Source organism: Diaporthe amygdali, assembly GCF_026229845.1.
Source record: "Diaporthe amygdali strain CAA958 chromosome Unknown NODE_1_length_4327563_cov_65_473760, whole genome shotgun sequence".
NCBI lineage: Eukaryota > Fungi > Ascomycota > Sordariomycetes > Diaporthales > Diaporthaceae > Diaporthe > Diaporthe amygdali.
Window position 1 is genome coordinate 1,540,878 of NW_026517021.1, and position 23,297 is coordinate 1,564,174.

The 23,297-nt window shown below is 53.2% G+C and overlaps 10 protein-coding genes across 10 annotated transcripts; 7 read left to right on the top strand and 3 right to left on the bottom strand.

Annotated features, from left to right (window-relative positions):
• Positions 1 to 305: 305 nt before the first annotated feature.
• On the top strand, positions 306 to 3,523 carry J7T55_006039 (Testis-expressed sequence 11 protein; the record flags this gene model as incomplete). The annotated part of the gene is made up of 9 exons (XM_053139922.1): positions 306 to 381; positions 447 to 815; positions 890 to 1,041; positions 1,095 to 1,854; positions 2,068 to 2,367; positions 2,430 to 2,465; positions 2,619 to 2,996; positions 3,064 to 3,239; positions 3,308 to 3,523. 9 exons carry the CDS (start codon positions 306 to 308, stop codon positions 3,521 to 3,523), a joined length of 2,463 nt encoding a protein of 820 aa, XP_053000807.1.
• Positions 3,524 to 4,072: 549 nt separating this feature from the next.
• Positions 4,073 to 5,675, top strand: J7T55_006040 (aminotransferase class I and II; the record flags this gene model as incomplete). The annotated part of the gene is made up of 4 exons (XM_053139932.1): positions 4,073 to 4,116; positions 4,182 to 5,002; positions 5,065 to 5,455; positions 5,555 to 5,675. The coding sequence occupies 4 exons, from the start codon at positions 4,073 to 4,075 to the stop codon at positions 5,673 to 5,675; spliced, it is 1,377 nt and encodes a 458-aa protein (XP_053000808.1).
• Positions 5,676 to 6,437: 762 nt separating this feature from the next.
• J7T55_006041 (uncharacterized protein) lies at positions 6,438 to 8,562 on the top strand (the record flags this gene model as incomplete). Its single annotated transcript, XM_053139943.1, has 7 exons — positions 6,438 to 7,382; positions 7,459 to 7,645; positions 7,707 to 7,770; positions 7,827 to 7,854; positions 7,911 to 8,123; positions 8,178 to 8,318; positions 8,380 to 8,562. The coding sequence occupies 7 exons, from the start codon at positions 6,438 to 6,440 to the stop codon at positions 8,560 to 8,562; spliced, it is 1,761 nt and encodes a 586-aa protein (XP_053000809.1).
• A 657-nt stretch (positions 8,563 to 9,219) lies between these two features.
• On the top strand, positions 9,220 to 10,287 carry J7T55_006042 (uncharacterized protein; the record flags this gene model as incomplete). The annotated part of the gene is made up of 1 exon (XM_053139955.1): positions 9,220 to 10,287. The coding sequence occupies one exon, from the start codon at positions 9,220 to 9,222 to the stop codon at positions 10,285 to 10,287; it is 1,068 nt and encodes a 355-aa protein (XP_053000810.1).
• Positions 10,288 to 10,668: 381 nt separating this feature from the next.
• On the bottom strand, positions 10,669 to 14,140 carry J7T55_006043 (tp-dependent rna helicase dob1; the record flags this gene model as incomplete). The annotated part of the gene is made up of 2 exons (XM_053139966.1): positions 10,669 to 10,849; positions 10,971 to 14,140. The coding sequence occupies 2 exons, from the start codon at positions 14,138 to 14,140 to the stop codon at positions 10,669 to 10,671; spliced, it is 3,351 nt and encodes a 1,116-aa protein (XP_053000811.1).
• A 110-nt stretch (positions 14,141 to 14,250) lies between these two features.
• J7T55_006044 (uncharacterized protein) lies at positions 14,251 to 15,197 on the top strand (the record flags this gene model as incomplete). The annotated part of the gene is made up of 5 exons (XM_053139977.1): positions 14,251 to 14,325; positions 14,510 to 14,627; positions 14,687 to 14,730; positions 14,804 to 15,008; positions 15,103 to 15,197. The coding sequence occupies 5 exons, from the start codon at positions 14,251 to 14,253 to the stop codon at positions 15,195 to 15,197; spliced, it is 537 nt and encodes a 178-aa protein (XP_053000812.1).
• Positions 15,198 to 16,074: 877 nt separating this feature from the next.
• On the bottom strand, positions 16,075 to 17,907 carry J7T55_006045 (uncharacterized protein; the record flags this gene model as incomplete). Its single annotated transcript, XM_053139987.1, has 1 exon — positions 16,075 to 17,907. One exon carries the CDS (start codon positions 17,905 to 17,907, stop codon positions 16,075 to 16,077), a length of 1,833 nt encoding a protein of 610 aa, XP_053000813.1.
• A 419-nt stretch (positions 17,908 to 18,326) lies between these two features.
• On the top strand, positions 18,327 to 19,097 carry J7T55_006046 (mitochondrial 37S ribosomal protein S25; the record flags this gene model as incomplete). The annotated part of the gene is made up of 2 exons (XM_053139998.1): positions 18,327 to 18,706; positions 18,764 to 19,097. 2 exons carry the CDS (start codon positions 18,327 to 18,329, stop codon positions 19,095 to 19,097), a joined length of 714 nt encoding a protein of 237 aa, XP_053000814.1.
• A 122-nt stretch (positions 19,098 to 19,219) lies between these two features.
• Positions 19,220 to 20,255, bottom strand: J7T55_006047 (uncharacterized protein; the record flags this gene model as incomplete). The annotated part of the gene is made up of 2 exons (XM_053140009.1): positions 19,220 to 19,963; positions 20,034 to 20,255. The coding sequence occupies 2 exons, from the start codon at positions 20,253 to 20,255 to the stop codon at positions 19,220 to 19,222; spliced, it is 966 nt and encodes a 321-aa protein (XP_053000815.1).
• A 560-nt stretch (positions 20,256 to 20,815) lies between these two features.
• J7T55_006048 (uncharacterized protein) lies at positions 20,816 to 22,829 on the top strand (the record flags this gene model as incomplete). The annotated part of the gene is made up of 2 exons (XM_053140020.1): positions 20,816 to 20,950; positions 21,006 to 22,829. The coding sequence occupies 2 exons, from the start codon at positions 20,816 to 20,818 to the stop codon at positions 22,827 to 22,829; spliced, it is 1,959 nt and encodes a 652-aa protein (XP_053000816.1).
• Between the last annotated feature and the right edge of the window lie 468 nt (positions 22,830 to 23,297).

The following is a 23,297-nucleotide window of genomic DNA, read 5'->3' on the forward strand; positions in this document are numbered from 1 at the left end:
GAAGAAATCTCGGACATCTTGACCTCTTGCAGCAAGCCTATGCGCATTACAGGCTAGCCGATTTTCTCAGTTGCCGCCACTGGTTAGAGCTCCTCGTCATATCGTTGAACCCATCAGTGCTTAGGGCTTCTCCACTTCTCTCGTTCTTCGCCTTCACCTCCAAGGGTGAACAGCCTGGTCAACGAGATCACAGCGCGTGATACATTCTGCGAAGTGGGCAATGAGACAATGTACGTCAACATCCAGAAGTTTAAACAGCAATCTAATTCAATCTAACCCGTCCGTAGGAGAGAGCCTGAGCTGCCATGCCGAAGGCCTTGAATACAGCGGACGGCGGTGACGCTGCCACCGGCAAGTCAAAAAGGAAAGAAGCTATCCTCTGTATGATTCGCACCTGAACAATCTTAGTCCAGCAGTGCTATTGTGCTCACATTATTCTGCCATAGCGTTTGTATCAGACCTGCGCAGGCGCTTGCCCACCGACAAGGACGATTCAGCGGCGTCTGAAACGCTGCTCAGAGATGTCGAGAAGCAGAATCAGTTGCTTGACCGGTATTCGGACAAGCCGCACCATGGAATGCTGCTTGATGAAGATTTGGACACCGAGGCAACCAAACTTTGGAACGTCTGCACGCGACTCGGTCGAGAAAATGCGGATAAGCCTGCGAGATCCTCGGCAGGGTTGAAACTCATCCTCTGGAGCCGAGTTCTCGCCTTTCATATCTTGCATTTGTGTCAATGGTCAACCAAATGCACTGTACCTGTCGCCTCCCACCTGATGGAACTGGCTCTGAGAATGGCAAGATTATGCATTGGTCCGCAAGCTCCTGTACTTTGCACTTCCGAGAAAGACATTCACAGTGTGGCTGACCGTCTCTCTGCATGGCAGATGGTAATGACGTTCAGAACGCGAGAACTGTTCTGCAGAAAGCCGCTGACTATCACGGACGACTACAAAATCTCTTACGGACGATGGAACCGGAAGATATCAATCAATCTATAGAGATGGAGGCTGAATGGACTGTCCTGCGGATTGCCCTAGTGTGTATACCCTGCTGGCATCACAAAAAAGTGTTATTGACGAAATTCACTAGGCCTGGAGGGACAGCCAACTCGACGTGGCCGAGCACTTATTTGCCCAAGCGAATAGCTTCTTGGACAAGATCAAGCCAGCCACATCGGAGAAGATCATCGACATCTACTTTCTGATTGGCAAAAGTATGCTCTCGAAAGAAGATTTTTCAATGGCAGAAAAATGGCTTCAGCGCGCTTGGGATTCTCTTCATGGCCAGAGACTACAGGAACTACCGCGTGATGCGGTCGAACTCCGTATGGCGATACTGCAGTCTCTTGTCACTGCTCTCTTGGGGCTCCGAACAAGCGAGAGCAACGAGAGAGCCCAAAATCTCGTTACATACATTGAGTCCGAGGTTGGTGACCAGCCAATTGTCTTGGTGCTGAGACTGGAGATCCTCAACAGGTCACCTGCCGAGGTGTTTGACAGTGAAGCATATGGCAACATCCTTCGGAGGATGATACGAAGCGTTCAGCTCAGTGAAACGAGTTTCAAGCTTCTAGCTCACCATATTCGAAGAGTCTATTCCAAAAGCCCTGGTCTCGGTTGTACCATCCTCGATGAATTTCTGATTTCTTTGATCAAATCGGGTCAGGGTAGTTGGATTGACAAGGCGGTGGTCACCCGCATTTTCATGACAACAACTCAGCGTGATTTCGCGAGAAGCATTTATGAGGCCGAGAAATCCCTATCAAGGTTGGAGCATCCAGTCAGCACCGATGCCAGCTTCTCTGCGCAGACCTTGATTTGGAAGAAGATTGAAGCCAACTACAGCCAAGGTCAGTATGATATGGCAGAGCGATGGTGTCACTTGGCGCTGAGCCCAGCATTTGCAAATTCTGGCCTTTTAAATAATGCCAAGGTTCAAAGAAAACTTCTCCTATGCGCCATGGCACGAAATGATATCGATTCTGCGAAGTCAACCTTTTTCTCAATGTCGCAGGACGCACAAGAAGATCCCATGACACAATATGTGATGTACAAAACGACAGTTCGAAGTGGTGATCGGGAATCGGCAGCCGTGCATCTCGAAGCTGTCGCCAAGGCTTCTCCTGCTCATCTGCATTTGCTGTACGCTTGCGTTGCGGATTCACAACAAGTCAAGGACAGGCTCATTGCAATTGATGCCTTGAAGAAGCTCGCGAATGTGTATGACTTCCAACATCCAGGGCCGGTTCACTTACCAGCCCTCCTCCGCTGTACCATCATGTTGCTTCATGGGCTCCTGGAGAGCGGAGATGAGGCACAGCAGCATTTAGTCGTCGCTGATCTGTGTGCGTCGTTCGACACAGGTACATGGCTCTGTTGTCCCCCCCCCCCCAAGAATGTGCAAACTAACCGAATTTTATAGTAGCTATGGCGGCTCAGAAGGCGCCTGAAGACTCCAATGGTAAAATAATATTCGACGTCCGAGAATTGGAATGGTTTTGCCAGAACTCATACAATTTGGGACTGAAGCATGCTGGTGATTGGAGTCTACAGAGCGTTGTTCGAATCTTAAAGGCATGTGTCAGCATCATCCAAATTTTCCCCCACGACATAGGACTGGAAGTCGCGGCGGATCTCTCCCTCAAATCAATATTCTGCAATTTTCTCATCTCATCGGCACTTGTGGCACTCGCTCGATCACAGGACAATTTGGAGGAGCAGCTACAGGACTACCTCATCATGCGCAGACATATCGCAGCGGCCGACTCGGAGATTCAGAAGCGGATGGAGAGTCAAAGCCTTGACGAGGTCGCATCGAAAGACCTTCTCAATAAGCTCGCCCTGTTGCTATCATTCGACTTCGAGGCGACCGTGGCTTTGAAATGCTGGCCGGACCTCGGGGAGATCGTGTTGAAGGCAGGCGCTTGTCAGAACACAGAGTCTTTCAAGACCATGGCAGACTGCATCTTGCGGACTCCTGTCCCGCCCGAAGGTGAGTCTTTTTCTTCGTACTCAAGCTCCTTGGAAATTTCGCTAATTGAGCTTCGCGATTGCTATAGAGCTTTTCAGTGTTCTACGCAAAATCATCAATGAGATTTCGGCTCTACAGGACCGTGATTCATCTAAGCTTGCTAAATATACCAGATGTCTGTTCCAAGCCGTTGCCCCAAGCAACGACGACCTCGCAGGGAGACTGTTGGACGAAGCCTGCAGAATGACAAGCGACGCTCATGGGGTGAGTAGCATTTGCGGTATATTGCAGCGAAGGGGAAGACTAAGAGTATTGACTGTCTCTGATATTAGACACCAGCGGCATGGCCCCCGGAAGAGATAGAATGGTTAGCATCAGCAGCCTACAACCACTCTATCGATTTATGGGGACGACACGAGAGGACAAGGTGCACATGGTGGGCCCAGAAAGCGATGTCCATCGCTCATTTCTGCGACGACGAGGGACATCTCGAGAAGACGCTGCAGGGCAAATACGCGAATCTGAAACTTGATGTCGACGGCGACTAGGTCGGCCAGCTTCGAGATGTAATAATTGTGTTGTTCTGTTGGTAAGTCATAACCCGCTAATTAATTAGTTCACCAGGCTAACCGGTAGTGCTCAACATTCTGAAGGATGTTGTTTCTCTAAATGCATATAGACCCCCACTTGGTGCATATTGCTGTCCCCTCTTTGCTTTAGTTGCCGGTCGTCTAAGCTAGCCGGGTATATCCGCACAAAAGCATCGCGCAATCCTCAAGGTCCCTTGCGCTACTCTGACCGTTCCGATTCCGGAAGACCGGATCTCGAGCCGATGTCCACCGAAATCCCGGCTGGCAGCGGAGTCAATGACAGGAAGTCTAATTATCAGCGGGATTAATTGAGAGTCACTCACTTCACGTGGTCACTTTGAAAATCTTTCTTTATCCTTCTCATTCCATTTCATTCGGTAAGAACACATGCGGGCGATTGTTGGCTCTCTTGGCGGTTCTCTTGGTCGAAGCATTACACAGAACCTTGCCAAGACAACAATAGCACCTTCACGCAGGTTGTACTCAGCAATGGCTCCGACCGAAAAAATGAAGCCCGCTGCTCGTGTCGCGGGCAACAGGCAGGATGTGTGGTGAGTAAATGGCGGGTCAATGTGTCATTTTCCATGTTGAAAGACGCTCACTGACGCGACCCCAGGTCCATCATCAATGAGGCCGCGACTGCATCGCCCAACCAGCCCATCATCAACATGGGCCAGGGATTCTTTGGGTATAACCCACCCAAATTCATTCTAGACGCTGCCAAGGAGGCGCTGGATCGGGTAGAGTGCAACCAATACTCACCAACGAAAGGACGGCCTCGGCTGAAGAAGGCCATCGCCGACGCCTACTCGCCGCACTGGGGCAGGAAGCTGAACCCAGACACGGAGGTGACGATTACGACGGGGGCTAACGAGGGCATGCTGAGCGCATTCATGGCGTTTATCGAGCCAGGCGACGAGGTCATCATCTTCGAGCCTTTCTTCGACCAGTACATAAGCAATATCGAAATGCCCGGCGGTAAGATCGTATACGTGCCCATGCACCCGCCCAAGGAAGGCGCAACGAAGACATCTTCTGCCGCGGAGTGGACCATCGACTTTGATGAACTCGAGCGCGCCGTCACGCCTCGCACCAAGATGATGGTCATCAACACGCCGCACAACCCTGTCGGTAAGGTATTCTCTAAGGCGGAGCTGCAGAGGATCGCGGACATCTGTCTCAAGAATAACATTATTATCCTATCTGATGAGGTGTACGATCGCTTGTACTACGTTCCGTTCACGCGCATCGCCACCCTGTCCCCTGAGGTCGAGAAGATCACTCTTACTGTCGGGTCGGCCGGCAAGAACTTCTACGCCACTGGGTGGCGAGTGGGCTGGCTGATGGGGCCAGCTGAACTCATTCAGTATGTGTCTGCCGCACATACGCGGATATGCTACTCTTCAGTCTCGCCGCTTCAGGAAGCTTGTGCTGTTGGTGAGTGACCTTACAATCCCGGATGACGGAAAACAGACTGACCAGCCACCCCCCAAAAACAGGCTTTGAGAAGGCTGAGGCCGAGGGCTTCTGGGATGAGTGCGTTAAGGATATGAAGGGGCGGGTGGACCGTTTCAACGCCGTTTTCGAGGAGCTAGGGCTGCCATACTCGGAGCCCGAAGGCGGTTACTTTGTCATGGCCAACTTCTCTAAGGTGAAGCTACCGGCTGACTACCCGTTCCCGCCGCACGTGGCCAGCCGCCCGCGCGACTTCAAGCTGGCGTGGTTCTTGATCCAGGAGGTCGGCGTAGCGGCCATCCCTCCGACTGAGTTCTACACTGATGCCAACTACAAGATCGTGGAGGACTATTTGCGCTTCGCGGTGTGCAAGCCTGACGACGTGCTTGAGACGGCTAAAGAGAGGCTGAGAGGGTTAAAGAAGTACATTCAAGAGTAGAGGCAGCCCTAGATGTTGCGATGGCGGAGAGTTTCCGGTAAATGGTGCTGCTTACAGTCGTGTAGAGACAAAATGAATGGCTAGTTTCACCTTAGCCGGGACTGGGCATACGGGGACTTCTACACCGTATTCGTACCCCGTTGCCCAGATCCTGTGCCCTCGTCGTGCAAGCTGATGGTCTTCGCCGTCTATCGTCTAACGATGAGGAATCCCTGATTAGTGTGGCTTGAGGACAGTGCCACCAAGAGACATCGGGTTCTCAAGTCCTGTTGGCACTGGAGAGCGCCAGGTGCTTGATCTCTGGAGTTCTCCAGCCTCGGCAATGCAGGACTCGACCTGAAATCGCTGCCAGGATCATTCCAGGTTGATCTGGCCTGCTGCTCATGGCTTGTCCATCAGTTGAGGTTCTTAGCCCCCTGTCTAAGCTGGTTGAATCACCATGAAAAGAAAAAAAAAGGGGGGGAGGGGTGTGTGTTGCCGGCTCTCCCCCCATAACGAGAACGAGACGATGAAAGATCCACTCTTGTCTTGGTGTCCACACTCAGCACTGGATTTCTGGTCTTTGAACAGCAGTCCATTCACTCTGACCCCACCGACAGCTCTCAGATGGTACAGCTGGAGACCATTCATCGATTTTCACCATTGCCTAAGGAAACCTGGTGCGTCTCGGTGATCTGGACCATCTCACCACAAAGTTGCCGATTCCAACCACGACATCCAGATTTGCAGCAGGTAATATCTCGCACTTCCAAGCATCCTCTTGATCGTTCAGTTGGGCCATTTTCACGTGCAGATCAGCCACGTCTGCGTTACTTCAGTCCCTAGGTTTCACCCCTTTATGCCCCTGGATTTCTTCGCCAACAGCAGTCAACAGAGCCTTTGCTTACATACGTGATTAACACGTACCACAAGCAGGTCGAGGACATCGGCATTTCCAGAGTTAATCTCAAGATATCTGGCTAGCTCTGTCTATGAAAGATGAGTAGTCTCAGGGCTGAGAGGGCTGGGTGGCAGCGTGTGGTCCAGGCCATGAACGCAAATGGGGCGCATCCTTCACGTGTCTTCCCGGACTACATCTTGGTCGATCAGGAAGAATTCAGGAGGGCAGAGGATCGCTTCTGGGAGCCTAGTCGTCCAACGACATCTATCATGTACCGGGCACATGTCACTGCACAAGGTCAGATCTTTTGCACCGAGAGGCTGTACCAATGGCTTGAAAGCGTACCGGGCCAGCCTGAAGTTTGCCTTACGCCCCGTCCTGACCCCCCCTCTGTACCGCGATCCGACAGCATCAGACCTAGAGCAGTGTCTGCACCAGTACAGACACCTCCTGGACTTCCTGCTCCTGGATTAGGCACCGATCCATCCCTTTCAAGTTTCTTTCTTCAGCATCCCAACCCACTGGCTCAGCACCCGATAAGGCTCGAACGGTGTGATTTGCAGCTTCAAGAAGTCCATTCCGAGCTTGAAGAAGCCTCTCTGCAGCTTGGAGCAACATCACAGCTCGGGTCAACATCGCAGCTCGGGTCAACATCACAGCTCGGGCAGCTTGAAGAAGTTCACTCGCAGCTTGAAGGAGCCCATTTCCAACCAAAGATTCCTCAGAGGAAATCTTCCTTGTACTTCACCTCACATCCGGCATCGCAGGCTCAACAGCCCACCCAGTTTGGTAATCTCTTCCGAGGACTTGACCAGACTCAGATTGGTCAGATTGAGGCATCCGAAGGGCAACAAGCTCGATCACCAGGAGAAACACAAGAAAACGGAAGCGTTGCTGCGTCTCAGGCCAATTGCGAATCTAAGATGGATAACCTGACTCTCTCTTCGAAGAAACGTCATACTGTCCAATTTGGCAGTATGCTCGACGAACTCAGAGAGCATCTGCCCATTGGTAGCCCGCATTATGATGGTGGCGGCGCTCAGGTAAGTTTGCGTTAAACCACGTCCATGGAGGAGAAAATGACCTGTATGCAAATCTGACCAGACGGGTAATTTACAGAGCGCTACTATGGCTACTGAGAACGAGTCTGAGAAGCGCCCGACCAGCGTTTTTGGTTCCATTCGAAAACGACTGTCCACGCCTGCATACTCCGATGGAGGCAGGAAAAGCTCTGCCTCAGTCGTGTTGAAAGACATCAGCAAGTCTTCCAAGGCCTTCTTCGAGAAGCTGACCGCGGAAAAGCACGGTACGAGCCAGGTGCCCATAGATTTGCACATACCCCTGGATTCGTACTAATTAACAACCAGAGGAGTATCGTATTCATGTCGCCTTTATTGGCGACCCGCACTGTGGCAAGGCGACCTTGCTTGAGTAGGCGAATTCCAAGACGTTCTCCGTGGTTAGGATATGTCCGCTAATTGGTTTAGTCGTTACACTCTGGGAGCCTATACCGACGTTCGTCCTTGACCTCAGTGAAGATGTGGGAACACATGGACTGACCTCTGTTTTAGGGCACTGCTTACCAGCCACACGAGAGTTCCGTCCGTGTGCAGCTCACTGGTCCACTGATTGTTGACAACTTCACGGCCCGCGCAGACATCTGGGACATTGCCCATCGAAATGTTCAGACAGGCCAGAAACACCCTCTCTCGATGGCTAAGTACGACGTGATCGTCATCTGCTTTGACATCGCAGACCAGCGCAACCTAGAATCTGTTGCCAAGGTAATAACACTCGAATCCTCTTTAGCAAGTTGAAGTTCATGTGCTGACACCTAGGTGAAGTGGCGCCTTGAGATCCAGCGATACTGCCCTGATATTCCCTCTATCCTCCTCGGCCTGAAGAGCGACCTGCGTCCAGACTTCCCAACCCTCAGGCTTGGCTTTCTAGACGAGTCGACTGCGTCCACCGTCGGACAGGTATGCAATGTTACCCGTGAACAACAACTAAAGATAGAAACCAAGTTAACATCGCGTGTAGGGAGAGGAGGCTGCACGAAAGAACAATGCGTCGGCCTATTATGAGTGCTCCGCTAACACCGGCGAGGGCGTCACGGAGTTCTTCGAGTGTCTAGCTCGCTTCTCGGTTCAGTCTATTCGGAAGCAAAACAAACTCCAGCAGAAAGCCAACCGGAGGTTTTCCGACGTTTTCCACAAGGACTAGATGCCATAGGGCTTTTTCGAGATCATCAGGAACTTGCTTCATGGGAGACCACGAATGATTGACGACTTTATGGGAGCGGGATTGGGGAATCCTTTTGTATCAAGATGTTTTACAAATTTCAGTTTGGAGTTCGGGAAAGGAGCAAAGAGAAGTCTCGCCAGTATTTACGGCAGAGCCTGAACCTCTTCGCGTCTTAGAGGAAACGCTAGGGTCTGAATTGGACCCTCAAAATCAAAGAAATAATTGCTGAAGTCAAGATGGGTGGCTGTCCATCCAAGGTGTGTGACCGACTGCTTGATGAAATAGTGTTGAAACACACCTTTGTGAATGGTCTGACCACTAGATGATCTACGAACTCCATTTATAAGATTCACATCCTAGAGGACACGGCACACGCGAAGAAAAAGAAAAGAAGCAGAGAGTAGCAGAGCTCAGATATTCGCGGCACTTAAGGACGTCCCGATAAATCGATATTCGAGGCTGGGCACCGATTGATGCATATCTAATCTTATCACCTGTCCACCTGCAGGAACGTCATCTCCTTGATCACCCCCAGTGACAAGAGCTCCAAGGTCCAGACCAAACACACCCAACAATCGCCTTGTACACCATGTGCCAGAAAATGGTACCACTGGTTGCCTTGCCATTATAGCCAAGATGAGTGGAGGCGGCAGCAGTTCATCCTCCTCGCCCACGAAGCCACGCCACCAACACCTACCACCGCCGCTCAAGACGCCTTCGAGCCTCACACCGCATAATGGCGGCTCGACACCCTCCAAAACGCAGTACTCCCCTCCCCTCCTCCTCACCGTCCGCTTCTCGACCTCAATCCCCGACCTGCTCCTGGATATCCCACGCCCGAGCCGGACCACGGTCGCGGCGCTGAAGCACCTCATCCGCACACGCCTCGAGCAGCCCAACTCCCAGCGCCGCCTGCGCTTCATCCACGGCGGCAAGATCCTCCCGGACAACGCGGTCCTCGGCGCCGTGCTGAAGGTGCTCCCGCCGCCACCATCGGCAGCGAACACATCCTCCTCCTCCGCCGCCAACAGCGAGCATGACCCAAAGGGCAAGGGCAAGGCGGTGGAGGGCAGCAGCCACCACGCGCAGAGGGTCTACGTAAACTGCAGCATCGGCGACCTGCTCACGGACGCGGAGCTCGAACAGGAGAGGAAGAAGGCCGAAGAGCCCGTGCCAGAGCAGGCGCCCGCCTCGGGGCTGTCGTCACCATACCCACCGAGCCATTCGCCGCTGCCGGGCGGGAACGGAGGGGCGGGCGCAGGGCAGGAGCGGACGCCCCGCGGCTTCGACAGGCTGCTCTCGGCGGGCTTCACCGCGGCCGAGGTGAACCAGCTGCGGCTGCAGTTCCGCTCGATCCAGGCGGCGCGCCACACGGCGGACACGCTGCCGAGCCCGGACACGCTGCGCGGCATGGAGGACGCGTGGATCGACAACAACAACGACGCGGGCGCGGGGCCCGCCGCGGTGCCCACTGCTGGCGGCGACGAGGGCGAGGGCGTCGCCGCCGCCGGCGGGGAGGAGTTTGGCGTCGCGGGCGTGCTGGACCTGCTGCTCAAGGGCATGTTCATCGGGTTCGTGTGGCCGCTCGGGGCCATCGGGTGGCTGGTCCGGGACGAGGAGAAGATCCCCAAGCGCATGCGGGTCTTTGTCTACTTTGGCTTCGTGCTGAGTCTGCTCATTGGCACGATCCGGGCTATTGGGTGATCCCCACCGGCTGTTCTGCACGGTCGAAAGCGGCTACCTGGGCATCACGAGGTTGCTCTTGGCATTCGTGGGAATCTGAGCTGGAGTTGAAGCCATCCGAGGACAAGGACCATACAGTGTGGGAAGAGGTGACGTCGACTTCACGAGCCCCGGATCTAACAGTCTGGAAAGTGATTTGAATTGGTTATCCATGGCCGGACAACGTGTGGCGTCTTAATCGACGGCCGCATTTCACCTCATGCTACGTGGCTCTCTACCTCAAATTACCTACGCCGCTATGATCATGGTATTTTCCCTTCCAAAACTCCTGTTCAATGGGCACGAGCCAGAAACCGAAAATGCCTACAGTAAACCAAACAAAATGCCTCCTCAGCTGGGTCCTTACAGGTACAAGCTCTGCGCTGCAACAATGTCCCTCTTGATCTTGTTGAGGGAATCCTCAAACTTCTTGCTCAGCTCCTCGCTGCCCATGACCTTACCCGCCTGGGCCATCTGCCGCAGCAACTCCTCCAGACGTCGGAACAGACGGATGAGTGAGCCCTCGTAGGCGTTTGTCATTTTGCTATGACGTCGTTAGCATTCTGCACGTGTAAACCATAAGGACTGGAGGGAGTAAAGGGGAGGGGCGCAAGAGACGGAGGTGCAAGCGGAAGAATAGGTGCTGAGAAGATAGATTAACATACCAAATTTCTGCAAACGGCCGTCCCTGAGCCCAAGCGTAGACAGTCTCCATGAGCTGCCACTTTAGGCTCTGGACGTACTCATCCTCGTTGACATCCAGCTTGCTCTCCTGGCTGACCTTGGCAATGATCCTGGCCTGCCGCTGGATCTCGCGATACGGCTTCATGAGCTCCTCCTTGAGTTCTTGCGTCTCCACCTTCTCGTCGAAAATGAAGACGCTGAGCACCGACGCGCACACTTCAGGTGTCAGCTCGTTGAAGAAACGGTTGAACAGCAGCTCCGAGAGGAGCAGCTCGTGTCCCTCAGTGGACGAAATCTCACACGCTACGCGAGCCTTCATCTGCACCACCTCGGCATCATTGATGAATCCCAGGCGGCGGAGAACACGCTTGCGTGACTTGAGTTCATCGAGTTGAGCGATGCTGTGTGCCTTGGCGATGGACTTCTTTTTCTCCTTGATCTTGTCGGTAAGAGTCACCTTCTTGAAATACTGCTCCCATAGCTCGGGGAGAAGAGGAGATCCGTGAAGGGGGTTCGAGAGCAGCCGAGATTCAAGAACCTCGATCTTGCGCATGAGTTTCTTGAATGAGTCGTCAGTGATGCCCATGTTCTCAATCGGATCGAGAATCGGGATTCCATCGGGGAATCTTCGCTTGGCCTCCTCCAGGTTCTTTCCGCAGTGACCCATCTCCTGCTCTGTCTTCAAGTCGCCCTTCACAAACAGTCGAATCTGGCCGAAGGCCTTCACACAGTTGAGAAGCACAGGCACAACCTCGTACCTGCAGGTCTTGGATCTACTCTCTGCGAATGGACGAACACCTGGTGGCATGACGCCGCTTGAGGGCTGAATACGCTTAACATCATTGCTCTCTCCATCCAGTCGCAACAGAACGTCGATGAAAATGGACTCCTGGGGTGCATGGGGTGGCTCGCCGGCTTTGGGCGATCGGCGGGAGACGAAGTTGATGATCACGCCCCAGTCGAAATCCTCTCCACTGGGCGTCTTGATCTGTACTAGTCGGCCAGGTTGAAGGAATTCGGTGCAGTAATTAGGGTGCTGTATTACCGCGACCATGTCCTTGGTGTAGTCCTCGATCTGGTTGCGCAGGTTGTAGTACTCCTTGACGGTGTTCTCGTCAGGAATCACCATGTTATCCCGCTCCTGCTGCAAGGCGATGAGCTCCTTCTCCAGCCCAGGGACACTGGCAGCATTTTGAAATTGGAAGAAACATCGCTCAAGCATGAACTCGGGCGAGATGGTTTCAATCCGTTGCAGATTGAGAACCATGTTGTAGCCCAGATAAAAGGCCGAGTTAAGCTTGTCTTGTTCGCCGGCCACGATGCCCTTTGCCGTCTCTGGCTCAAGCTTGTCATCAATCATCATGATAACAATACCACGGTCGTCGAGGCCACGACGTCCAGCACGGCCCGACATCTGGATATACTCGCCGGTGGTTAGAGGGCGTTGTCTCACTCCGTCGAACTTCATAACCGATGTAAAAACTACTGTTCTGGCCGGCATGTTCAAGCCGATAGAGAAAGTTTCGGTAGCGAAGAGCGCCTTGATCAACCCCTCCTGGAACAGGATCTCGATAGTCTCCTTCAGGATAGGCAGCAGGCCAGAGTGATGGACACCAATGCCCTTCTCCAAAAGGGGAAGAATATGTGTGATTTGCGGGAGCGACCGGTCTTCCTCAGCCAACTGGTTGATGGCGCTGTGAAACACCTCTCTGACCAGTTGCTTTTCAGATGGGTTGTTAAATGTCATGTGGGAGATAGCGAGAGCCATTGCCTCACACTCGCGCTTGCTGAAGTTGAAGACAATAACAGGGTGGAATGACCTCTTCATGATCATCTTGATGATCTTGGAGATGTCTGACTGAGAGTCCGACTTGCCACCCTTGTTTGTTTTCTTGTTCCGACCCCTCCCCTTCATTTGGGCATTGGGATCGGCAGGATCCGCTCCCTTCTTCTGCTCTATGAGAGCCATGGCCTTGTTAAAGTTGTTCTCCTTGAAGTTGCTCTTCTCGTCAACGACAAGGAAGATGCCCTCGCCTCCAGCTGGGAAGAAGTAATTCTGAAGAGGTGTTGGTCGAAAATCGGTGTACACAACGTGACATGCTTGACGGTGTATCTTGGCGATCCACTCTGCAAATTGGAAGGCATTGGGAATCGTAGCGGACAAGAACACATATCGAACCTTGTCTGGCAGCAGAATGATGGTTTCTTCCCACACGACACCGCGACTCTTGTCTCGAAGATAGTGGATCTCGTCAAACACAACCCATGCCACCTCTCGCATAATCTCAGAGCCACGATATAACATTGACCGCAGAATCTCGGTTGTCATGACCAAGCAACTAGCAGTCGGGTTGATGGTAACATCTCCTGTCATCAGTCCTACGTCTCCGAAGTCGCCCTGGAAATCTCGGTATTTCTGGTTGCTCAACGCTTTGATGGGACTCGTGTAGATCACTCTCTGTTTATTCTTTAAACATTGAGCAATTGCATACTCGGCAACCACCGTCTTTCCTGCACTGGTATGAGCTGATACCAGAACAGACTCATCTCTTTGGATCGAAGCCACAGATAAGCTTTGGAAAGGGTCGAGCTTGAAGCTGTAAGTTCGCGCGGGCTCTGCTGGCGGCTTGTGGCTTGACAGAGGAACATATTCGTAGTCCAGATCTGGCGGCAACGCGACTTGATGTTGGATGTTGTGTGCAATGGTCAGGGCTTTGTCGGCCTCCTCTCCCTTCGCTGGCGCAAAACCTTCAGCCGCGGCGACCTCTCTCGACTCGGCGGTGGTGAATGTGTCTGCCATTACGGGGTCCGCCTCGCTTTCCTTCTTGCGTCGCTTGGGGTCCTGGGGGTTATTTTCGCTCTGGTCGGGCTCTTCCCCCTCGTCGTTGTCGTCTTCGTCATCATGAGATGGATCTTCGCCGTCGGCCATTTCGACGTCTGCATCCGTAGACGTGCCATTCTTCATATGGCCATCTGCTTTTCGCTTCTTGCTCTTATCCTTCTTTTTCTCCGTCTTTTCCCTTCTCGACGACTTTGACTTGGCGGACGGTGAGGTTGTAGGGGCTTGTGCAGGCTCGGCGCCTGCGGGGGAATCTACGCCATCGGCCGCCTGTTTTGGCGGCTCGTCGAAAACATCAAAGAGCTCGTCCATGGTGGACAGGATCGCTGTATGGAAGTCACAATTGACTCGGATCACAAGGGTGTTGCTTCGCGACACAGCCGAGGTGAGCGCGATCGATTTTGAAGGGATTTCTGGCCACGATGATGGCTTCAAGTCGAAAGATGCCGAACAAGCGTCGCGTCCCAGAGTTCGGTGGAGGGGTAGCAGGAAAGTTTGTTAGCTCCACGAGAGAGCCGCCAGAATAGACGAGGTCCGCAGAGGGGTGAGGTGACGGTCAGGAAGCTTCTTGACGTTGGAGGGCGCCAATTACACAAATTGAATCAACAGCAGCCGCAGCTGCGTCGCTTGTTAGCGATGGCGCTACCAAATCTCGATTCGAGCTCAACTTTTTTGCGATAGGCAGAACTGATAAGCCAGACAGGGGCGGGCGGTGTCCGAGTCACCCTTGTCCGCGGGACTCGACGGCTCTGCCTGATCTCTCAGGCGAAACCCATCCAACCTAGGATGGAGCTCTCTCGTACGACTCTAACTTCGTCTTCCGCTTGTGAGAACGGCAATCAAACGTCACAGCCTTAGGACCACTCAGCCTCGTCCACATCCTCGCAAAAGCATTATTCAAGGTCAGTTTGTACTTCGAGACGTCAATACAACAATTGACACGCAATTGATACTAAATTGGTCGATTGACTCCAGATGTTCTCCCGCGCCGCTGTCCGCGCGACCACCCAGGTCGCTGGCCGCCGAGGCTTCCATGCCACCCGCTCCCAGATGTCCTCTCCCTACCATTACGCCGAGGGTCCTTACACCAACATCCCATTCAACCCTAAGGCGAAGACCTTCCCACTCCTGTTCTGGGGCTTCTGCGCTACCGGATTCAGTGCTCCCTTCCTGATCGCCGGTGCGTTATGCTTACTCATGTTGTCTCTCAAAGACCTACGCGTTGATCTTCTGACATTTCCACAGCCTGGCAAACCTACAAGCCCCGTGCATAGACGAAGAGCCGATCTGGTCTTGCGATGGTGGCATGTACATACCGACGATGGAGTGGACCTTGGGCTGGCGAGACGAGGACATGGAGCGCGGATAGAATCGACAATAGACAACTTCAGCAATCGAATTTCCTTGAGTCCCACTCCCGGGCACCCCTCCATGTTGCGCAGGAGCAAAGGGCTGGATTTGACCTTATGTGACTGGAACCGCGGCCTAGCAGCGTCGCTAGACGCCCTCGCACAAAGCGGAAGTGTTGCAGATGGGTTATGACGTGAACGTTTCCATCAACACATATTGTGCGTGGCCATTACTGCCCCATAGGTTCCAAGGTTGTGATGCTCCCACACGGTCATCAGGCACATGTGCTAGCGGTAGAAGGTGACCTGGCGCTCGAGGGACTGGCATGTCATGAAATTTGAATTGTAGGTTTCATGGTTGGTGTAGAGAATGAACCCTACGAGATGATGCGCTATGACAAAGGCCTGCCAGATCGGATACATCTACTCTCCTAATACGATGAATTTCCGATTCTAGGCCTTCAGTGGATGCTGCAAGTCTGAGGGATGTAATATATTGTATTGCGCAACAGTCAACGGTTCTTCGGTGTTAGAACGGTTGAGTTGGATTGCACCAGAGGGACGAATTGCCAGTCTGTGAGGAAATACGCTACGGATAGCAGACCTCATATTGGTGACTTGATCGACCTGTCGCTCTTGGTACTGAAGAGTCATGAGAACAAATCACCAAATTGCTGAAACGGCCCTGCATCCGGAGATCCCACGAGCATCATTGACTACCTGCCGAGGATGTGGTGGACCGCATCTAAGACGAGGGCGTGCAGGGGAACTTGTGTAGTGGAGTCTCAACCTTTGGGGTTCATGGATGTACATGTGCCAGATGGCCAGTTTCTGTGCATTTTTACAAGTGGTATCATAGATGTTCGTATAGTTGTTTACAAGTCGTTTACATCCCAATCAGTCATGATGCTGAGCCCTAGATCTCCCAAACATGCCCGTGTCTCCATATTCCATTGCCTGCTCGCCACCCTCGAAGAGATCGACCAAAAACTCCTCAAAGTGCTCGACGTCTTCGGGCTCAAAATCCGTCTCGCACCGCGGCCGGAGCTCAGCCCAAACCTCCCTGACCCGGTCCTTGGTATCACATTTGCGGAACGCCCGGAGAATCCACTTCGCCATCCACACGTCGACATACATGCCATGTGTCTTCTCCGCCAGCGCCTGGGCGAAGGCGGTCCAAACGCTCTCGAGCCGTTGAGGACTCCAGACTTGGCCCTTGGGCCCGCCGTATAGACCGAAGCCCTTGAACAGGGCGAGGAAAACGGCTCCGTTTAGTGGGATCTGGAACCATTTCATGTCGTCGAGATAGTGCGCGACTTGGTCTAGGGCGGACAACTTTACTGCATAGTGATTTAGCAGGATGCGATAAGTCTGAATGTCGGGGACTATCGGAGAAGCCTTCTGAAACTGTCGCCGAAGCATAGGATTCTTTTTTGATATCCTTGCGAACATCATCAGGACTTTGGTGATGGCAGCGTCATTCATGTAGTTCCGGTAGGGCATGGCTGGGGCTCGCTCGTGTGCGGCTTTCATGCGCTCGTAGACGCGCTCGGCAGCGTATTCCTCTCCACAGCGGAGGAAGCCAGCGATGACACAGTTGAGCACAGTAGTGTCAATCATTTCGCCGTCCTCAACCATTTCCTTGTAGGCGGCTCGGATGCCGTCGCTGTCCATCTTCAGCCCGAAGAAGTGGATCAAGCTGACATGATGGTACCGAGTGTATTTGAAACCACGCTTATCCATCTCCTTGTACAGCATCTCTGACAGGACAAAGTTGCCCGCCTTCGACGCGACATCGAACAGGATGTTGAAGGTGACAGCATTAGCGCCCAGGCCGGCGTCATGCTCCATTTCTCTCCACAAGTTCATGGCCGCTGCCGCCTCGGTCTCCGTGGAGTGACCGACGTAACGGGCTGCAAAGGACAAGGCAGCGTTCCACTCAGGCCGGGTGAGGCGGAGGCCATTGCTCTGAATATCTGCGACTACGGCGAAATAGCGCAGCATGGACCTCGATGTTTTCTTCTCTCGGCCGAGGCATTTCATCAAACCATGGCGTATCTTCGCGTGTAGGTACGGCATTCGTGGCTCGGGCAGGCTTTGGTAAAGTCCGTAGATATATTCGATGTCGGTCTTGTAGGGATTCCTTAGTCGGCGCTGCACTGCACGCCACAGCTTGGCCAGAGTCTCTTGCTCCTGTTCGCCTGCCTCCCTCGTCTCGTAGAACGATGGGAAGTCATTGTCATCCCGGCGCTCCGAAACGGCCAAGTCGGGTCCGTCTGCTGGCGCATACCCTCGCATGTACGGGTCTCTGGTGAATTGCAGATGCTCGTCGATTGTGCTATCTTGCGTCTGGTCGACCAAGGACAGCAATTCTTCCTTATTCAACCCTTGAAAGCCTGTCGCTTCTTCTCCTTCGGCGCTCGAATGACTCGATCTCTTGTTTGCTGGGAAGGTCGAGAGCCGGAACGTATTCTCGCCGATCCTAGTTGTGTAGCGAAATGGGTTCAAGAGGACGGGTGGCGGAATCCACGAGGAGAAGAATTGCGTTTCGGCTGAGCGATTCATCGAGGCATTGTGACTTCGGCCGCGCTCCTTGCGCAGCTTCGGCCGCAATTGCCATCCATGAGCAGTCCTCGCCCCATATACGAAGTTGATTTGTGGCCAGAGGCTCTGTCGCAACGGGAGTATCGTGCCGCATAAGGACCCTTCAATTCGACTGGAGATTTTCATGAGCTGTCCCACATCATGACTCTGCTACCGCCGTGTCTTCAGCATATGATACCGAGCCTGGCGGTGCGAGTGTTGGCGGCGAACGAAAGGAAGGGAGTAATGGGAGCTTCATATGGGGGAAGACTCGTAAAGTCTGGGGAAGCTTTGAAAATGCAAGCTCTGCAATGGCGCGCCCAGGTATTTTGCAGTGGGGATTGATAGCGCCGATAAGCTCCCCTGGCCAGGTACTCGCATCAAGCTTAGACGAACCGAGCCGCATCATAAATTTTGGACATCGAGGATCTCGGCGCAAGCATCTCAAAGTGACAACAAACTCCCAATTGACGGTCAGGATCCCAACAAAGGCGCCAAGCTTTTATTGATCGTTCCGTACGAAAGCTGAGCGCCCGAGCCAGCCTGCACCCTCACACACGCCCGTCATGGGCCGGTCCTTTCGGCCCCAGAGGGTCTACCAAAGAGCCAAGATCAACCTGGCCATTCCGCGCAACAGCGACGCGCCCCATGCAGTTCCCCCAGTATGGCTCAAAGTCATTGAGAGGATACCACCGTCAGAGATCTTGACGCGTCCTAAACCTATACCGCACCGCGAACCAAACCCACGGCAGCGGCACCCACGGAACATCTTCAAGCCCCAGCAGATCACATACCCAGAGGACGAGCTTCGGTGGAACTTCTTTAAGGACCATCCGTGGGAGCTGGCACGACCCAGGGTGGTGGTGGAGCTTGACGGCAAGGATGGGAGATACGTGGACTGGAGCAGGGGCTTAAAGCAGCCCGGTGTGCCAGTCACGGGTGAATCGTGAGTGGAGGACTAGAGAGACATTTGCGATTAGTGACAAGGCTAACGGCGTTACAGAGTTGTTCAGAGGCAGCTATGGCTGATGGAGAACGGCCAGGGCGTAACAAAAGAGCAAGCTTACGACATAGCGCGCAAAGAGTTCTACGACATACGGCAGCAACAAGACATCGAGAGGCGTATTGCCCAGGAAGAGGCGCGCATGGTTGGCGCATACTTCGGCAAGTCCAGGTCGGAAGTCAGCATGGAGCTGGAGGATGCGGTGTACGAGAAGTGGAAGAAGTGGGCTGAGGGCGAGGCTCAAAAGCTCCAGGCTGAGCGCGAGTCGGCTTATGCCAACTTTGGCAACGACGACAAAGCCATAGAGACAGAGGAAGCCGAGCGTATTGCATGAGCACGGATTGTTCAATGCGCAAAGTTGGTGTTTATTGTAAATAACAGAACTTTCGGGTGCGGACATGCCATTTGCTACTCAGAATTGAAAAGCAGCCAAGGACGGCCTCGCGTCCAAGAAGATTACTGCCTGTTTGTTGAGTTCGTGATTCCATCGGCTTTGAGCCTCATATTTACATTGCCGATATTAGGCTTGCCCAGAATCTTGGATAGCTTCTCGGACTGGACGACAAACACATCAGGAATGCCAGTCCAATAGAACAGCTTACCGGTGAGTCCTAGGTTGTGTGTTCTTGCCCACGTCTCAACGAAGACAACTTTTAGTCGGTCCTCTGGGGCAAGATAGAGCACTTTGAGCATGTGTGCCATGAGCCCCACGATAAATCCCGTTCCTGGCCCGTTTGTGACGACGACATGAGGGTGTCTAAACTCACTGGCATTTGGTGTGCCAGCACGCTGCGCAGGTATTGTGGTGAGGGCGACTAGGATGTCAAGCGCACACCTTAGAGAGGTGTACACCGACGACGAATAGGACTGGTAGACTTTCCGGGCCCTTGGAACGATAATGGTGTCGTATGTTCCAGTAGCCTCATCTGCGCACGACTGATGTAACAAGCGTTCGAGAGCCATCTCTTGATTTTGAGAGTGTTGGTCATCATCTGTGATGATATACCGGCGATGTTGGTTCCTTTTCGCCTTGAAGCTCAGCTTGATCAATGCCGTCATTTCTGTGGTATGACCGCCAGACCCAAAGACGTATAAGTACGATACAGCTGGCAAGTGTGACAAGTCCAGTCCATGCTTTGACGTCGTCTCTGCGCCTATGTTCACGACACTGCGCATCCTCGTGATATAGAAATGCCGGGTCTAATGGACTGTGAGTATATGAAATAGTGGTTGGAGATGTGAAGCACTGCCGGCCATTCTGTCGACTTACCACAATCAACAGGCCAAGCGAGATCACCCCACCGATAGTAGTGGCCCAGCCCAGAACCATAAAGCATAGCCCGGTAACCAGGAGCATCAGAAATAGTGTCGTTGTAAGGAAGAGGCCATAGAGAGCCACCGCGTCGGGCAGATCGGTCAAGTGCAACTCATGATCCACGGCTGGTTTACTGTCACTGCTAATAGAAGCGACAGGTGGCACTGTGGGTGCCATGTCGGAAGTTATCTCCCGTACAGACACATCAAAAAGAAATTCCGTCCTGCACGAGCTCCCTAAGGTGGTGCTGGAATGCGGCAATCTGTTGCGAATTTAGCAAGCTGCCTTGAAAGCGTCTTTGTGTGAATAATGCAGACCTTAAGCAGAAGTTGCCTCCTCAGTTTTGTCCTCGACCCCTCGATTCCGCTTGTGTTGAAAAGTATTGTGAAGTCGAGGCATCGACTTTGGTGCTTTTGGACTTGGTGACTCCAGTGCGCAGTCCTCGACTGCCTCCAAGTGGCCCTTGTCACAGCAATTGAAGCTCCACAGTTGATGGTGGCCTGTGCAACCCTCGCTAGGCTAACAACGCGTGGGCTGACCTCATTGTGCAACCAAAAGTTTGGGGCACCTTGATGAGGCGACCCCGAGTTGTCGAATTTCAAATGCCAGCCTCGAGTTTCTCCCCGCCAACAAAGATTGGAAAATACAAAACAAATTGCGGGACGCTCCGCCCGCAACCCCCTCCCTCTGCTCGAGTTTCTCCAGCTCTAGCTCAATGCGATGGTCCGGTCCTCATAATGGCACCCCAGTCCAGAAAGCTCAACAAGCCCTTAACTTGCTTTTATTGCAATCGCAAGTCCTCGACTCGGTACGATGGCTCCATGAGCCGCTTCGAGTGCCACAACTGCAATGCGACCAACCATCTTGACGCTGTGAGTGAGCCGTGACCCACGCATTTCATGGTATACTTTGAATGTCGACTAACAGATCGCAATCAAGAAAGGTGATATCACCGATGTTCCTGCTTCGAAATCCAGTTCCGTGGCCGAGCCAGCCCAGTTTGCGATCCGTCGAGATCTCTCCCCGACATCCAGCCGAGTCTTTTGCGACAAATGTCTGCAGAACCAACACCTATTCATATCCTCTTTGGCTCAGTACTTCCCCGAGGATCCTGACGATCCTGAATACGCCATTCGCGAGAAGGGATATTACAAATTCTACAAGGGTCTCATGACGCGGTATCCCCAATGCTGCGCCCAGTGCGAGCCCAAGGTTCGCGAACAACTCGATAAGGCAGCGTACACGGCGAAGACGGACCATCTGCGACGTATGCTTGATAGGACCGCCAAGATCAGAGTAATCACCACCAAATCGCCTCTCTACTACTGTCATTCGGTAGGCAAGTGGCTGTGGTTTGCCTCGCTTGTGTTCCAGCTACTGTGGCACGTATGCCTCGTCAGCCAAGGACTCGCCGCTCAAAGCAACCGAACAAACGACAGGTCATGGTTGATGCTTTCCGCCAGGGTTGTTGCCCTCTTCGCCGGCTACCTTCCTCCTACAAACCAACTTCTGAAATGGAGCTTCTGGACATCTGCCGTGAGCATCTGGTGGAATCCCAAATGGGTTGATACCTTCAAGAGCAACACTAAACACTTGGTTGGCTTTGATAACTACTATCGCTACCAAGCCTTGATCTTTGCGCTCAAGCTTGCCGCAACTCTATTGGTCTCACAATTGTCAGACTTGCATGGACCACGAATGGCAGCCCGGGCAACAGCGCACGCCTCGATGGCCGTGTCCATGCTATACTTGTATGGCACTGCCCGCAAGTCAATTCGCGTCGATCATACCCCTTTGTGGACTAGCAAGGCCAACAGCATCGGAGCGACTCCAGCGCCTCTGCCACCTGTTGCGCAGACCGAGTCACGACAAAACGAGGAGAAGAGCATGGCAACCATTCTTGACGAGATTCTTCACGAGCCCACCCAAAACACTCAGCCTCAGTCTGAGTCGCTTATGTCGCAGTTCTCTAGAACCGAAGAGCTGGATCGCGTGCCATCTATTTCATATAAGAGCTCGTATGATCCCGCCTCACGTCCCTTGACTCCCAACCCTTTTGCGAACCTACCTAGTCAGCGGCCTCAAAGCTCTGGTGTTGGTCTCTCCAGCCTGAGCCTTTCCGACACGCCCCGTGCATGGAATCAAGAGTCGGTCGACTATTCCCCAAACATGGATTGGTCGCCTACCCAGTCCAAATACCGAGCGTTCAATACCTATAAGCCAGGCCAGTCCGAGAGCAGAAAGTTCGGCGAGACGCCTACCCACGAGAAAGCGGGTGCATTCTGGGCCAGAGTCCCACCGGCGCCCAAGACCCCTGCGCAGCGCTTTCTCAGCCAACCGAACACGACACTTCTGAGAAGGAGCCCTCGACTTTCGCAGAACACGATCGCGTTCCAGGGCACCAATGAGAGCACGTTCGGCCAGCCGCAAGTAGACGCTCGCCCAGCGACGATATTTGCGGAGCCTACTTTCCGGCCTGCGCCACCGAGAGATGAGCGCGACGACCTCTTGGAGAAGTTCAGCCAGAGCTTCAAGCTCGAGTCGGAAAATATATTAGAAAATACAGCAAGCGAACAACGCCAGGGCCGCGAGAATGTGCCGTCGCCAGCCAAGCCCCAGCCCAGCACTCTGTCCGCACTTAAACAGGCTTTCTTGCTCTTGGTGTGTAGTGTTTTTATTGCTGTATTAGCTGGGCGGGCCTATAAGGACTTTGGATACCTGTGGAAGCTTATATCTATCCAGGGAAGATGAGTGATTGGGCGTTCTGAGAAAAAGGCCAGCACACGTGCCCGCTGTGCAAGCGAAGGGCGGCACGTGGCCTGGAAGAAGGCAAGGATATTTTATCAATTACAAATGAGACTGCGACCACCCATTCCACAACTGGGAATCGACGTATTTTCACACTGGGGTTATGAGCTACATGAGGGTCACCAGAGGGCTGCGGGCTTGGCGTTCTGAGGGTGTTTTGTTCATTTGGTTTAAATAGAAGGGACATGGTACGGGGACACACGGCACAGCATCTTTAGAGGTCACATGAGAAACGAGAGATACCCTACTGTACCAATAGAGAGAGATGTAAAGAGCTGTATTTATTAGGTAGATTCAGATTCGTCAATGTCGGATGAGGCCCCGGACCCCTCTCGTGGTCTAGTATGGCTCATACCTGAGCCTCAGAGAACAATGTGAACAGACCTCGACACTAGGTCTAGTCTGGAGAAA